Here is a 17077-nt window from a genome sequence, read left to right as displayed (position 1 = left end):
CAATTTATATTTTATTTTCAAGGACTTAGCATTTCACTACCTTTCGGCTCGCGCACCCAGCAGCCAAACTTCATCGTTATAACCGATAACGCAGCATCGGGGCATTGTAGTAAGCAGGTTATTTCACCATGTAAAACATACAAAAGTTGGCAGTACAGCAGCTTCTCATTGTTACAAGTGGGTTCGACTGTATTAACCGGGAATACATACGACCTGAAGTCACAAAACAAAAATTTGGCAGACTCAACTGTAGTTGACATCTACATAATGTGAAGCGTTGCATGAATACGAGATGCGCATTGTTGTTTTTGCAGCTTCAGCAAAGTTACATTTGCTCTGCTCAAATTAGGCCTGGCCTGTGTCAGCAGCTTCTTTGGGCACGGCAAGAATCTATTCAGCAAGAATGCTTGCTGCACGAGACATGCTTCGTCGTTTTCTTATTGCGCAGTGTCTTAAGGCGGTGAGTGGAAACTGAAATGAAATCGAACTGGTGAGCGATACCGTAATGTGATCCTGCCAGAGCGAAACATATGCTCACTTAGCATCGCCTTTAAAGTTGTGCACCCCATTGGACATATAGTGCACTAAAGAGCAATAATGTATGTAACAAAGTAATGTCAGTTCTCCCTTAAACTTTGTTATAATGAAGTTTTATTGTACTGCAAAAGGAACTCCGCATTTTAAAGCGAAGTTTTTTTTGCTTGGTTGTACTGCTGGCTGTGAAGGCTGTACTGCATTGTCTGTACTGCTGTTAGAATTAAGACCTTGTGTCTATGCGTGTATGGCAGATAATCAATAATCTTGTTCTTACATTTTATTAAATTTCAGAAAGATAACTCAAACAAAAATCTGTGATCCTTGGCAATTTGTACAAACAAATTTCCATTGTATTTTGTTCCCCTCACCCACAAGATCTAAAAGAAGACAGATCAGCTTCGCAAAGTTGCAGCTTTATAGTAATATGGCAGTATCAAGGGGCTTACCTTCATAAACTGCTGGCAGCAGAGCAGTGATGCAGTCCTCTCGTGAAGTGCTGTGCCACTTTTACTCAACGTCATGAGCTTCTGAATGGAACTGTGGCAGGCACGATTGTCCCCGGCGAGCAAGGACAGGCAGAAGAGAGCCTCCAAAGACTCACGAGACTGTGGCATGCCACCTAACCTGCGAACAAAAGTACCACCTCATATTGTATTTGTCACAAATTGCAACTGCATGTGTTATCCTCCTGGCACTTATTGCAGTAGCACACTACTTGTGCCACGATTTTAATGCCATAGTTTAACATGCTAACACACCTTTAAATTACTTGAGCACCCCATGCGTTCTTTTAACTGCCTATTAGTTGCTTGTGGTGACTGCTGACTGCTCATCAGTTGCAGCAATATGAAGCGCTATGTACTTGTTTGCATGTAATGAACATTACACTGGGTTTTGTATGCTTATGTTGCATAGGCATTTTTACACATTTGTTGTTGAATGCTTCCTGTATAAAATGGGCTGAAGAGACTGTCAAGCTGATAAATAAGAGGTAGATTTAGCTTTGTAACTCCTAGCTAAGTACATAAGGACACAGAAAACATTTCTCTTGGCATCCACTGCATTGAATTTGATGAGGTTTGCTGCATTTAAAGAAATATAAAGAGTAGTGACTGTAGGCAATAGATTTTTTATTTAGGCCATTGATTATATTTAAACAAAGATTAAAAAACTAAAAAATATAAAGTACAATAGACTTCCGCTAATGCAACTCTGGTTACTTCGATTTTTCAGCTACTTCAATCCTGAATGAAGGTCCCAGCAGGCGTCCATGCATTTCTGTGGGACCAATGTTTCGTTATTTTGATTCTAAAATTAGCCTCCGCCATAATTCAAACTTGTCCAGTCAGCACACATGCACCTAACCATTATGGTAACCCTAATAGAGATCCCTTTAGTGGCGGTGTATGTCTCGGCAGAGCTTAGGGGACAATTAATGGATTGAAAACATGTAAAAAAGAAATGTCCCGCCGAAAACACATATTTTTGGCCTGGCCGAGGAGGATTTTCGCGCAGTAACTGTAGCTTACAATGTCTGATTATGGTATTTACCCTATTCTAATATGCACATTTAAAAAATATATATAGTTGGGCCTAAAATTGCCTGCACAATGCAATCACATATGAAATCGAAACAGCTTCGGGACGTTCATATGCTTTACCGCATAACATGGTGTATTGCGGCGAAGCTGATTTTTAAAATCGTGCGGCGAAGCTGATTAGAAAACCAGCTGCCATTGTGCAACAGAAATTAGGCCTCTTAGACCTTTAACAATTTTTCTTGCTAAAAAATTGGATGCATATTAAATTTCTACTTTGTTTAGGTGCTTTAATGTCATTTCTACATTATTTCCCTGCCTTTAACACATTGAAAGTGGCACCCATTTTTTGGCACCCGCATTTGATTAGGGCATGTTAGTATGGGGTAATATTGCCAAATGAAACAGCAGTGTGCTTTGGTGTTTCTCTGCATCTTGTTTAACTTGACCCGCTCTACAATTCAATCACTTTCAAAGGTCCCATCAGGGTCGAATTAACGGAAGTTGACAGAATGAATTTTTCAGTTCTGACTCAGTAAAAATAACGACATCACAATTCTGTAAGCTGTTAAAGACATCTAAAGTAGGCAAAAGTAGTGCATTGTACACCACTTCGAAATATGCCACTGATTTGCGAGTAAAACTTGTGTGAAACCCTCGCAAGCATTGTAATTATTTCACATAAGCTCTAAACTTATATGTCAATTTTGTCCACTCAAGATACTCTAACAGGTGCAGTTTACAGAATCCTGATGATGAGGTACGAAATTATGTGGTGCTAAGTCGAGATTCTGTATGCTACAGCCACTACAATTGAATGGAACAACTGCAGCAAATTTCATTCAAATCAGTCCAGCATGAGAGTGTTTCTGCACTTTAGATGTATTTTAATATGAAAACCAGAGTTGGTTAAGGCTTCCTCATAAGACCACTTTTACTCAACTACACCCTTATAACAAATGGGCTACTAAACTTCAGGCATCCAACTTACGTGCACATGCAATCTGCACATTACACAAGAGAAACACTACGTGTGCAATCAAGTAGATGTGAATACTGTGAAACCAATGGAAAATCAAACAACAAAGTGTCAAGCATGCAACAAAGCTTTGTCCACTGCTTCTTCGTCTTGTTTGCCTTTGTTGTGCAATACTCCACCAACACAAAGCGATGAAGAGCTTATGCTACACATTGGTTTAGAGAAAAAAAGAAAAAGAAAGCATACATTATACAAGAACCTGAGACCTGTTTTGGAGGAAATCCTTAGCAGCTGCTGCACCAGAAGCCTTCAATGTGACCATGGCCATGCCTAGCTCCACTCCTCCCTTGTTCTGGAGTTGACTTTTTGATAGAGCTTCCTCGTACACTGCATGCATAAAAACACACATCAGTGCTTAAAAAGCCTTCTGATGAAAACTCAGCCAATTTGTGTTATGCGTACTTTTCCATCATCCTGCTGATTTCTGTTTACTAGATGTATTATACAGAATCTCATAAAACCACTAACACACATTGTGCAGGTCAATCCTGGCCCATACATCCCTTTTCTAGCAATTGGCCAAGAGCAGACAATGGCCACAAAACACGAGATTAACATAAGATTAATTATTCTTTTTATTTCTTTTTTCTTGCAACACCAATTACACCATTAGCATATGTTTCTCTAAGAAAGCAGCATCTTTAGAAGCTGGGGTAGTTTGGCAGTATTGTGTGCCCAATATGTACCACTTCCTCGATACTTTTCATCATTATAGCCAACTATTACATCAAACAGCAGTTAAGACTTAGGAAGCAGGCCAATAATGTTTGTTTCATTTATTTATTTCTCAGGCTTTTGTGATGGTGCTGAAGCACTGAAAGGGGGATCAAGACAACAGTTTGCAGGAATATGAAGATTGTGACTATGAAATTGAAATTGCAAAGACCCAAGTTAATTGCTAAAGTCAAAAGAAATTATCAAAGCCTCGCTAACTGCAATGATGCTCATTGGGATGTTTGAATGATTACTGTAACATAGCCAAAAGGCAGTTTGGAATGAAACCTTGAAGGGACTGAGTGGGTGCTTTGCAAACAATAATGAAGAAGTCAAAAAGATGTGGGGCGATCAGAGAGTCACAATAAATTGTTACATGTGCGCTAATTGGAGTACATTGCAGATATCACAGAGAGACTAAAACAACAGCCAAATAAAAGATACGGTCAGGTCGGGAATAGACTTTGCAAGGACACCGGGCACATGTCAAGGAATCTATGAAGAAATGTTCAATTGCACGAGACAAATTAGAAGAGACAATGCAAGTACCTAAGGAAGAAGACAGGACAGAGCATCACCCTACCTCGTTCCTTGCTCTGTCTTCGCCTGCTTGCACAATACGTACTTGTATTGTACCAACTAGTCCAATGAAACGTGTTAGGAGAGACAACAATTTAAGAAAGTGCTGCAGAGGCCACTAAGACAGCCTATAAAACAGTAAAAATAATTTTTAAATTATTGCCGTAAACAGGGGAACAACTATTTCAAGCTTAAACTTTGAAAAGATATATAGCTGGGTCCCTCCACAAGCTGACGTAGGCATAAAAATTGTTTATAATATTGTAATTATTTAAATGCATGAATTGGAGTAAGGTGCACTCAAATGTGGCAGCAGACAAGGAGAGATCACATGACGCATGTGTAAGTGTCGCGAGGACAAACTAACTTTGAAAATCATGGTGGGGTAATTCTCAGTGGTATAAATGTGTGGAAGCTTCACTAGTCTGTGACTGGCAATTTTCATGGGTCTGCTAAGAGAACTCATAAATGCTGTTCATGCGAACTGAATTAATTGATAAAGTAGTCAATGGATGCTGAGGTCCTTTCCTTATTCTGTGCCACTGTAGTAATGTTAGGGCTTAATATAAAATGCTCACATCACAACAAAATTTCAATACATCTTATTAAACAAAGCTCTGACTACACATTTCAGTTATGCAGTCACAATTAAACTTGTGCATTACAGACCCACATGCCAACATGCATAATATAGAAACATGAAAAACAAGAAAAAATTTAATTATTTGCACCTTTCAAGGCTTCAGAAGATTCACCAAGCTTTCCATAACAAAAACCAAGGAGGCAAAGCACTTCCTGTGAGCGTGACCCTGTCTGGAGGCAGTGCTGAATGGCTTCCTCATAACAACCTAGAGAGCTGCAGCAGGAAAGTAACACTACAATCAGTGGTAATCCATAAGTTGTGGCAATCATAAATTTTACTGCCAACAAATCTTTTTCCTTCACTTTACAGCATGTTATCTCCATCGTAGGCACCAGCACAAAGCCAGAGGCTTTTAGGAAAAACAACTGGTTAGTATTCAATCTAATATCACTCAAGTATCCCTTTCTCTTTTAGGCAGGAACGAAGCCTGTACAACACCTATTGCAGATATCTAGAAGCAGCAAAAGCAGCAAGCATGCAAGCCTTCAATCTAAATTTAAGCTTTTGTGAGTTATACATGCATGATTGGCCAGCACTGCTAAAAACACAAGCACAAGACGAATTGAAAGGATGCACACAATAAGGACAGAATAAAATTTAATTTGCATTATAGTCGAACCTCAATATAACAAATGGATACAGTCAAACCTGGTTATAATGAAATGGGTTATAAAGAAATAATGTATATAATGGGGGAAGTGAAATCCCCTTGAAATCCACATTGAGATTGACATTGCAGTACGTGCAATAATGAGTATAACAAAGTAATAGATATAAGGAAGTAATTTCACCTCCCTCTTCAACTTCGTTATATGATGAGGTTTTACTATAAATGAATCATTGGATATAATATAAAGTAAATCTAAAATTTTTCTCAATGATATTAGCATGTAACGATTATAGTACATATATAATTCTATTGGATTTTGTGTCGGATTTGAATTCATAACGAGGTTCAACTGTGTTAAACACAGTCAATCCAGGTCTCCACTTTCCAGTGACCCTTTTGTCTTAGCACTTGGTTTTGTTAGTTCACACATAAAGTATGGACGTCCATTTCATAGGTCTTGTCCATGTGTTCATAGTATTGCTTTCAGTGAAGGCACCTGTATAGTAGTCATCAGAATTTGCCTATATGAATGCCTGAATTCAAACTAGACTTTTTCCATAACAATAGACAACCTACTGCAATTCTCACATACCATTCTTTCTTTTTTTTTTTGCTGGAATGTATTGACAAATGTCATTTTTTGAGATCATTAAAAAGCACAATATTGTTGCTCACCATAACACACGTGCCAGGTTCACACGAATGCAATTTACATTCTCATCGGGTTGGCCAGGTAGCATCAGTGCCCTAAAGCAATGGCAGAGAAAGTAACGTAGTGAACATCTAGGAGGTAATAGCATACGGTTGGCATTTGTATGTTAAAAACACTTGAAATCATTCTCAAAACAATTACACTTTCATCTATAGTATCTTTTGTAAGCATGAAGTGGATAAACCAGCAGGAGCAAGTGCGTGAATGGGGTTTAGCATTACATAGCTGGAAGATTTATGAGATACCACATTGATGAGCCAAGGGTTATTTATCACCTATAGGAGTGCTTTGCTCCTCACCTGGCAACTCTACAATGCAACAAAAATGTCCATGAAACAAGAATCTCTAAATACTAAGAGCAGTACCTCTATGTTTACGCAGTTTCTCTTAGACATGTTCTTTACATGTGCACCAGTTTATGCATAGGTTAATGTGGACCAAAATCACAGTATACAGGCATTTTCATTCTCTAATTACCCTCCCACCAATCCCTTGTCAAGCCTAGGCCCAGAACTGAACCTGAAACTCCATGCTGAGGGCTGTACTAGCATGAAGGATCACATGAAAGTGATCTTAGAGAATAGAGCCATTGTCATTAAATGTTGGCCCATCAATGCACTTATGCTTTTAACAATAGGCGTCACATACCAAGCGACACAAGTGACGTCCATGCACATCATTCGAAATCAATAAAGACCGGCAAAAAAAAGAATAGATTGTAATAACAGCTTTTCTCACAAAAGGGCACTTGTGAAGTAAGCAAAAAGCATTTTTAAGCAAACCTCAAGTACCAGTTAAAAATTGATAACATTAAATAACTGTTACATTTACTTACTGCATGTCTGAATAAAAAATTCATTGCAGGTTCCAGATGTATGTGGCAGCATGTCTTGGCAGAGCTTAGGGAACAGTGAATGCGTTGAACACAATAACGGTACCTCACAACGTCTGATTACGGTATTTACACCATAATAATGCGCATCTTTTGTTTTCGAAGCAAACTGGGCCGAGAATTGCCTGCACAGTGCAATCGGATACGAAACCAGCAGAATCGTCTTCGTGACGTTTGCACGCTTTACTGCATAACATAACTGTGATGCGGCAAGGCTAACTAATAAAAACCATGCGGGGAAGCTGACTTTAAAAACCGGGTGCCATTCTAAAAAATCGGGTACGCATTAGATTTCTGCTTTGCTTAGGAGATGTAACCTAATTTCGACGTTAGTTTTCTGTATTAGATACATCGAAAATGGGCACGCATTTGACTTAGGCGCGTGTTAGACACAGTCAAATAGTACCAAACGAATCAGCAGTGTGTTTTGGCATTTTTCTACATCTTGCTTAATTCAACCAGCAAGATTATTCGATCAATTTTGCCGGCCCCACCAGCGTAGAATTAACAGAAGTCGACTGTATCAAAAGCAAAACCTTTCAATGCCCTCATTCAACATCAAACACTTCCGAGAGGTCAATGCAACTGTAACTGTGCCAATTCAAACCCAGCAACAAAACACATGCAGATTAATCTGACCCATCCCTCACAGCCTTTGTGGGGAAATTCCTTGCTCAAAAGTAAAGCTCATTCTAGGCACAAGGAAGTGAAACAGACCTCTGAACAAATTAGCACAGAGAAAGATTATGGTAACTAAGCTTCTTTCATATAAAAAACAAACTAATAATAATAATAACAACAATACCTTTTGTAAGCATCCCTGGCCTTTCTCAGTAGTCCTTGGCGTTCTAGCAGTATACCCAACATGTTGAGTGCTGCGGGATCCAAAGCTCCTTCCAGAGCTATAACAAATCCGCATGTAAACATGCATCAACAGTGGTCCGCAAAGGGTCATGCAGACTTTATTTGCTCAATGTCCACAAAGTATGTGAACAAGTAACGATGTCTACCATGTCCACTTTATGATATTTATGAAACAGACGCTGCATGAGTGCTTACAAAAGTGCACAGCTGAATTGGACTAGTAGCCTGATTCAAGAGAATGAAATGATTATCTGCACAAATCAAAATAAGCAAATTCATGACATAATGCAATTCTCCAATCAAATTTTAAAAATTTGAACATAGAAATAACTTGAATGCAACAAATGGCTATTATATTTAGCGTGATCTCTGAGAATGTTGCAGCATGTCAAGTGGCTTGTCTTGGAAGCCCTGAGGCTGTGTTATGTTTTCTTTTTTCCTGTAAAAAAATTCTAAAATACACCGATTCCATAGCTCATTTGTCCTTTGTTTTCTTCCGTAGCCATTTCATTATACTATTCGCTAAATATTCAGAGGATTTTGCTTTCACATTAAAGCTGCTTTTACCAAGCGAGTCGCATTCTTCATGTGCATGTGTGGAAATGTCCAAACTGTAATCTGTATGGGGGGGGGGGGGGCAGTGAACAAGTCGGCATGAACAGAGTGAAATGCAGTTGGCAAGCCGACTTTATTACTAAGCTTCAACATGCTGATCCCGTGCAATAACACTTCCACATAACGCGATCCACAGACTGGATCGCACGGTTGCGTGTTTGCGGCGATGCAGTGCTCACATATGTAATTTACTGCTTCGTATCAAAACTTCCAAATGTTCACAAATCATCAAAATTGCAGGAGACTCTTTACTGGCCAGTCGGAGGCACCCCACTTCCGTTTCTTTCAGATAGATCAGATTGTGATTTTTTTTCCTGCCAATATCTGCATGTATGCTTATAATGAATATCAGATACAACAAACATACTTTCATGTCAGATGTAACTGTGTTATAACAAGGTTTGACTGTAGACGTAGCCCAAACTTAATCTTAACGTTCCAGTTGCTCATAGAAATCTTCAACAAAGAAACTTTCACTCACCGACAGTGCGTGAAAGAGCATCAGAAGCAACAACCAACGTATCCCTGCCATGCTTCTGAGCAGCAGTTAGCCCAGACTCCTTGCACAGCCAGCTGGCATAGGCGCGAGCTGCATCACCCTGAAAGAAAATGAGAAATCAAAGCACTTATTCACCTTGTTAGCTACATTGTAGTAAAAATGCTGAACTGTACTGCCAGTTCTCAAAACCAAAAACTGTGTCCACATTTGTTTGAGCCAAACTGTTCAAGTGAGCACAGACATCAAAAGTATGCTTCAAAAGTCTGTGCACTGATTCACTGGCTGACAAATTGATGGGGCTTTACATCCCAAAACTGCACTGTGAGGTATGAGGGACACCTTAAAGGGAAGCTGAAGAGTCTGTCGAATTCAGTAAGACGCTCATATATGGACGCGGGAACCTTATAAACCATGTAGGTAAAATTTGGGTTTTTTTTTTTTTTTCAATTAGGAGCGACGTTATCGTCGGTTGAAATTGCTCTGTAGCTCCACCCGCCGTCGAATGCCGCGCGCTGCTGCTGAACCGCAGTGTTGTGACGTCAACACTAGTGTTTTGTTCCTTCGCAGCGTCCGCGGCCGTGCCTGACCGCGCTTGTTTCTGCGTGCGCGCCATCGTAATCTGCTTCGATCGACCCTGCATTCCTTTGTTGGTGCATCTGCGTGTATGTAGAGTGATAGTCAACATGCGTGGTAGTCAACGTGAGTGGTAATCAACGTGAGTGGTAGTCAACATGGTAGTCAACAGATGAAGGTCACTACACATACTGCATGAACCGGGAAGCTTTTCACGCGTTTAAACCGTCTTTGTAGATTGCTGACAGCTTTGGACAGCGCACAAATGCCGACCACATCCCCGCTTACGTTCCACGAGGAGGCATGAAGGAACACAACACTACAGTTGTTTGACCGGAAACGAGCTCACTAAATCGGCGAAAGATTGGCGAGATCACTAGATCGCTTTGCAAAAAACATACTCACCAAAGAGCATTTCCAACACGAGGAGATCCCAAGACTTTGCTTTCGTTCGCATCGAAAGCACTGCTCGCCCCAGCATCGTTTGCTTCTTCGAGAGGCCGGCTCTTCGCAATCGGCTCGTACATGTAGGGAGTAACGCCGAACTCCTCAGAAAAACGCAGTCTTTCTAAATTTTCCATTACCGTCTCAGAAAAACAGCACCGAACTACCTGGCACCGCGCTTCATGTGTAGCGGCAGCGGACGGTTACTAGAGTTGACGTCACGTGGCGCCCGAGCAATCACAGGCGGAAACGAGACGCGCGAGCTGGGCGTGTCCACTGCTGCATTTTTCGTCGAAATAAAATATATTTGCGCTTTCTTTCACTCAATTTCGATACGATATTCGAATTCGGAGGGTTGAAAACCATTATGTACAGATTTTTTCTGGAAAGCCTTTCAGCTTCCCTTTAATACAATGCTCCAGCACAATTTCTACACTATATTTTTTTTAATGTGCACCTAAATCTAAGCACACAAGCATTTTCTGCACTCTGAAAGAAATCAGAATGCAACCATCGTGACTGAGAAAGAGACTTACAACCTTCACTGAGAGAACAACATAGCAGTGGTCATGCAAAGGTCCAGCCACACTAGCAATGGAACTGTGTGTTCCCAAGATATAATGCACAAACAAGGGTAAATATGTCTTGCTACTACCTTCCTATGTGTTGTCCTCTAATTCGAAGACGATCATCAGAAACATTATCTTTTGCTCACTTCCTCTGTGTAACAAACAAGTGCCCATTTTGTAACATTGGCACCACATTTATCCCCAAGTAAAAGGGAAAGTGCAAACCAACCGAAAGGTAACATGAAGCTACAAAGAAAACTTATATGCAAGTTCACCAAAAAGAAAGTTGTTTCAGGCGTAAACTTCATTATGGCCCAGAAATTGAATCCACTACTACACCATTTCTGAAGGTGGCGCTCTACCAACTGAGGTAACCAGTATGCTGGCAGATGGTGTGCTGGGGGTGAATTAACTGACAACTCACATGAGCAAGAACACCGAATTAGCAAACGAGCTCTGCAGGGAGCTGCAGAGTGTAAGAATTTTTATGAAAGAAGGAAGATTTTCCTTTATCATGAAACTTCTTCCACCTCACAGATTCCTGTTGAAGTGATTCACTTATTTATCTCAGATATATGCACGGCACAATGCGAGACAACTGTCAAAAGTACACAACCTGTGGTGTCCATGAGTAAGCATGTCGCTGCAATGTACTCGCTGCTTTCATACTCACATGATTTCCGAGTCCCATGCAGTGTCTGAACAGGTCGACAGTGTCATGATGCTGCACTTTTTCAGCAATGAATGCCTGCCCCACCCATGGCCGCATCGCTGTTGGTTCTATAGACTGGGCTTTTGCAAAAGCTTGGTACGCCAGCTGCACATAAGGATGGCAATAATGAAAACATGATTGAGTAATTGGAATGCAAGTTAGTTACAGACTGGAACATGCACATTAAGTTATTCCATGCAGTTACTTTCTTTTCAACATACCTGCACGTTGCCAGCCAGGAGGTACAAGGCACCAAGGTTTGTCCATGCGTACAAGTTCTGAAACATAAAATATGCCATTCTGCTGTGTATTTTGGGCATTATCCAATTACAGCAAGTGGAAGAGGTCAGAATCAAGAAAGCTTAATTAGACTGGGTTGCTTAAGCCAAAATGCACAATGACACACAATAATGTGGCTTTGCACAAATGTTTTGCCACACCTATTCTTTTGTACTGGTTGTCATATCGCCACAAAACTACTGCAATTTCAAAGAAACCAGTCTGCACCATATGTGTAGTCCACACAGGACAAAATTGGCTAAAAATGATTACAGTCTAGCCCGGTTATAACAAAGCCACTTATAGCGAAATAGCGGTTATTACGAAGGGATTTCAATTTCCCATTCCCAATTTTGCATTTTCAATACACTTTGGGTCCAGTTTTAACGAAGTAAATAAGAGCGCGTAAGTGGATATAACGAAGAGATTTAATACCATCCGAAAAATAATCTGTCAACACATTTTTGCGTCCTTGAGGCAATTTTTTCAGCGAAAATAAGAGCAAAATTGGCGTCGCTGCAACCGCTGATGCTGCCGCCGCGACGGCCTGCTTGAACAGCTTTGTGATTCCGCTAGTGACTTGAACCTTGTGCCTGCGGGTCTAAGCCACATGGACTTCGTTTTCGCCGACGAAGACCTTGTTGCCACCGAGGACTTCACGACTGAAGAAGTTGCCAGCAGTGTCATGGAAGAGACCTTGGCGGACAGCACCTCCGACAGCAAATGCAACGATGCTAGTTGTGCCCCTAAGCCGGTCACCTCCGCAGCGGCCATCGCAACTGTTGACACGCTACAGATGTACCTCGGGAGTCCAGAGTTCGACCAGATCTTTGGTTCGCAGTTGGATGGTATGGAAGCCGCAATCCTGAAGTCCGCACTCGCGAAATGGGTTGAGGGGACGCTGGACCACTTCTTTCAGCGGCAATAAATCGGTATGCCCATGTTTGCATTTTTTTTTCATAGTCCACATATTACGAAATAGCGGATATAGCGAAGTGATTTCCGATTCCCGCAGACTTCGTTATAACCGGGCTAGACTGTATTTGATGTACACTCATAGTTTATCATGCAGTCTCCACAGTTCCAAGTTTGCAATTGGTGTGTGAAAATATTATGCACATGCGCTAATTACTACTCTTATACATCTTCACTAACACATCAAAATAGACTGGAAGAGTAAAAACAAACCATGTTACTCAATAAAGCATGTGTTACAACACCAAATAACTGCTTCTGCTGTCACATTATAACCCTGGCCTTAGCAAAGCCGCTGACCATAAGATTTTAATAAATTACGCGGCTTAATATCCTGAAACTGCAATAGTGCATTAGGAGGGACACTGTAGGAGAGCTCTGGATTAATTTTGACCACTTGGGGCTCTTTAGCATGCACTTAAACCTAAAGTGTCAAAGTGCTTTGCATTTAGCCTCCATCAAAACATGGCTGTCCTAATCAGGAACTGAACCCATGACCCCGTGCTACGCAGTAGAATGCCACAACCACTGAGCCATCAAGGTGGGTGACAATAGGCTGAACAGGAACTGCTTCCTAAAATTGTGACAGGCACATTTCTGCATAATCACTGAGCTGATTCATCCACTTCTCTTGAATGTTTTAATGCGTGCAGTCTCACTGTAATTCTCACTATTACAGTGTTTTCTGAAGTCAACAGGACTTCAGAAAACACTGTAATAGTGAGAACCTGTGGGGGTACACTCTGCATGTGGCTGAAGGCATGCTGCGGATCCAGCCACACATAGTCGTTCCATGGTACTCCCCAACCTGTAGCATGGATAATCAGCTAAGCTGGGTTCCGACGAATAAGGCAACCAGCGGTGTCAGCTCTAACAAAATTTAATGCTGCGAGCAATAAAAAACACTTGCAGAGGGAAGGCGCACTTTGTAAAAAGGTAATAGAGTAAATAGGCTTTCCTCATTGTGTGTGATAGTCAGGCAACAACGTCACTCATTGGTAGTGGTAGGTATCAGTAAGGTCATTGGTCAAGTTCAAAGATCAGGCGCTAGAGAGAGGGAGCTCTTTTATATGGTTTTAACTTTGCAAGGGGAATGAGCATCAGATATCTCGGGCATCAGATACCTTTGCCTTTCCCACAAGTTTGGGGGAAGGGCGCGCGCATCATGAGAGCGAGAGAGAACCGAGAGGGCATAGCGCGCCTTTCCTGTGCCTACCTACCAGCTCTCAACGCGTCTGTAACGTGCAATCACGTCTACATGAATACATGGGAGGAAATGGTCACACGTGCGTCCCACAAATCACAATGGGCATCCCATCCCAAACAAAAATTCTCATACTTTTCGACTGTAGTTCGCATGCCACAGAAATTCAACATTTCATCATCTAGATCACCACAGATTGTGGTCTAAAAACATACGGTACATGCGCTAAAGTGACAGTATAAAAAAAAAACATATGTGTAGCTATTGTAACAGCCTATCTCAAAAACAGAAATCTGTAAAAGTAACCACAGTTATTCTAACTTTCATAGGATGCACAAACTGATTTAACTGAATAGAAAAGAACGAAGAAAAGTATGAATTATCAGCTGGTGACCAATTCAAAGAGGTATACTAGGATATATTATGATGATCAAAAGAGACTCAGCACATGAATGCAACATGTATACTTACATTACCCTCTAACTCAAGGGATTTTATAAGGCAGTGCTGAGCCAGACCATAATTTTCTGTGCCTGAAAATGAAAACATGACTTTTTACATGATATCCTCAGACACATAATGCACATGTTCTTTCCAAAGCAAGGCTCCTCTATACAAGTTGTACTGCTAAGCACAATATTAGCTTCCCTGACATTAAAAATCAGTGGCCTCATGCTCTTCTATATGTCTTTAATGCCTATATACATAGCAGCACAGAAGCTGTACTACTTAGAAACACATTATTTTTTAGACTGGAACATCACTGTACGTCTCTGAGGAGAACAACCAATTTGTAATGACTCAGGGAATAAATGTTCTTCCATAAGAAACCCTCAAAGCTCTCTGCTGTTCTTTAAGTTTCTGGATTACAGGGAAAGCAAAGGCAAACCATACAGGTCTTGAACTCACACATTAACAAAACAGGCACTCTGCAAACTTTGACTGGATTAAGAATAAATCATGTTATCCTTAATAAATCTTCAACCAGTATCCTACATAGGAATGCTATATTGCGTAACAGAACTCTTTTTTTATCACTTTCATTTAAATTCATAAACAACCTAAGTCAAGTTTTTTTTCTGGAGTATGAATTTTGTTTCTATCTTGGTAATGACAAAGCAGAAATGTCCATGGGATTTACACACTCGCAATACTGTTCAAATCATCAAGACAGGCATAACAAAAATAGCAACACTACAAGGGGAGGAACTAGTAAGGTGGTTTCACCAAACCTGAGGAGACAGCCAGTACCCCGAGGCTGTTCCAGTAGGCAAAGCAGTCGGGACTCAAGGTTACAGCATTGCGTATGCTGGCTAAAGCCTTGGTAAAACTGCCCTTCTGAAGACGTGCTTCCACCCACAGAGCCAGACCCAAGTCATGCCACAAAGACGCCAGCCGTGGCTTCATTCCCAGGGCTGTCATGTAGCACCTATGTGAGACAGAAAGAACAATTTAGAGCAAAGCCGAGCAATAGGCTTGAATCAATGCATTCTAGACAGCTACTCGGCAATAAGGTAAGGGGACAGGGAATAAATGGTAGAGAATTATGATGGTATTGTGATAAAGGCCAGCGTATATTGAACTGCACAGTGGACAGATGAAGATGCAGGTGACCTACATCTAGGTTAATACACTGTGGTCTCTCTAAACAGTCCCAAGGAGTACTGATCATCACAGGTTCAAGTTTAGTGAGCCCCGAGGCAGTGAAAGCCATCTCATCACCTAAATTGGTACACTGCAGTGAGCACACGTTTGGCCTCCAAATAGCACTGCGTGAAACATAGTAGCACCCAAGTTAACAAAGGTATGATTTTTCTAGACTTCCACCAGCACCTGATGCTGTACAAACACCCAGTCCTGGGAAGGGCCTCTGCACCAAGGACTAGCATGTCGCTGCAAAAGGAAAGCTTCCCACAACATGTCACAAAGGAAAGAACGCTCCCCACAGCTATGCTCCATAATCTTGCGATGGCCAAAGGGCTGGATCGCAAGAGTGTAGCCAGTGCATATGCCACGAGTGTTCACCTTTGATAAGTGCAGCCTGGTGTAGGAGGAACACACGCAAGTTCTAAGCATCGCTTTCAGCTTAATATCTGGAAAGAAGCAAAGCAAAGTGGGCTCGTGCCATAGTTGGAAACATCGTAGATGAGCTCAAGCCTAAGCTATTCCTAAAAGCGCCATTGGATGAGAAGAAAACATGTCAGCACTTTGGGCTGTCCCAGAGATGCCACCTCTGCACTTGCTCTCATGACAAGGGTGTGCACAGCACAAGCAAGGGCTTGATACCCATCAAGACTGGTTCAGTGGAAACTGACCACTTCTGGGGCAGAGGAACAGCTGAGTGGCAACACGGCCAACGCCCCAACCTGACACAGGTGAAAATGGACAAGGAGTAAGTAAGGGCAGAGTAATAGAACATCTGCAAAAAGGCCATGGGGTGCACCCTAAACCCCACAATGTACAGGAACTGACACTGTACAAATGCCCTGTGTGCAGGTTCACAATAATGCAGAACCAACTTGCCCAAAGCTGGCCCTTGTGAATAATGATGGAAATTGTGATGGAGAAAATAATGCGCTGAATATGCTTAATTCTCTAATTGGGATCACATTTTAAGTTCACTCTGCCATGGAAATATCTACAACAGGCTACAGTGCCTGAAGGGTTCAGCATTTGACCCTTTCATGTTAAATTGCCTAGAAAACGCCAGTCAGGGACAATTAGGCATACTGGTAATGACATCAAAACAATGCTTGTGTTGCCCCCCCACCCCCACACATGCACACTTTTTTTTTCACAGACGCTTAATATGTTAGAACCGAACATAGAATAAACTGCTTTACTTTGTATTGGTCGGCTAAGTATTACTTCAGTTATTGTTCAGAATTGTGTACCAACACTCTGGAGGTGTTGGATTCCATTCTTGAACAAATGTGCCCTTGACCACTTGATTTTGCCAATTTGAACTGCTCATGTTATAACGCATCTGCCGGTCAATGCACTGTGCAAGGGCCCACTTAAAGATATTGTGACGAGGTGCAGAGAAGCAGCTCAAAAATATGCACCTCAAAAACAAAAA

At 41.3% G+C, this 17077-nt stretch overlaps 1 protein-coding gene across 2 annotated transcripts in view; it reads right to left on the bottom strand.

Moving 5' to 3' along the window:
* Window positions 1-17077, bottom strand: part of LOC135900319 (tetratricopeptide repeat protein 37) — a 77509-nt gene that overhangs the window by 16232 nt on the left and 44200 nt on the right. For both annotated transcript variants that reach the window (XM_065429799.2, XM_065429801.2), the window contains exons 23-32: window positions 15231-15427; window positions 14470-14531; window positions 11762-11818; window positions 11502-11645; window positions 9225-9342; window positions 8070-8166; window positions 6336-6407; window positions 5139-5263; window positions 3321-3441; window positions 984-1161 (exon numbers count right to left, since the gene is read on the bottom strand). In XM_065429799.2, the coding sequence (XP_065285871.1) occupies window positions 984-1161; window positions 3321-3441; window positions 5139-5263; window positions 6336-6407; window positions 8070-8166; window positions 9225-9342; window positions 11502-11645; window positions 11762-11818; window positions 14470-14531; window positions 15231-15427 (1171 nt within the window). The remainder of the gene's footprint in view (window positions 1-983; window positions 1162-3320; window positions 3442-5138; window positions 5264-6335; window positions 6408-8069; window positions 8167-9224; window positions 9343-11501; window positions 11646-11761; window positions 11819-14469; window positions 14532-15230; window positions 15428-17077) is intronic.

The sequence above is a fragment of the Dermacentor albipictus genome, chromosome 1 (assembly GCF_038994185.2).
Source record: "Dermacentor albipictus isolate Rhodes 1998 colony chromosome 1, USDA_Dalb.pri_finalv2, whole genome shotgun sequence".
Classification (NCBI taxonomy): domain Eukaryota; kingdom Metazoa; phylum Arthropoda; class Arachnida; order Ixodida; family Ixodidae; genus Dermacentor; species Dermacentor albipictus.
This window is presented reverse-complemented; position numbering and strand designations above follow the sequence as displayed.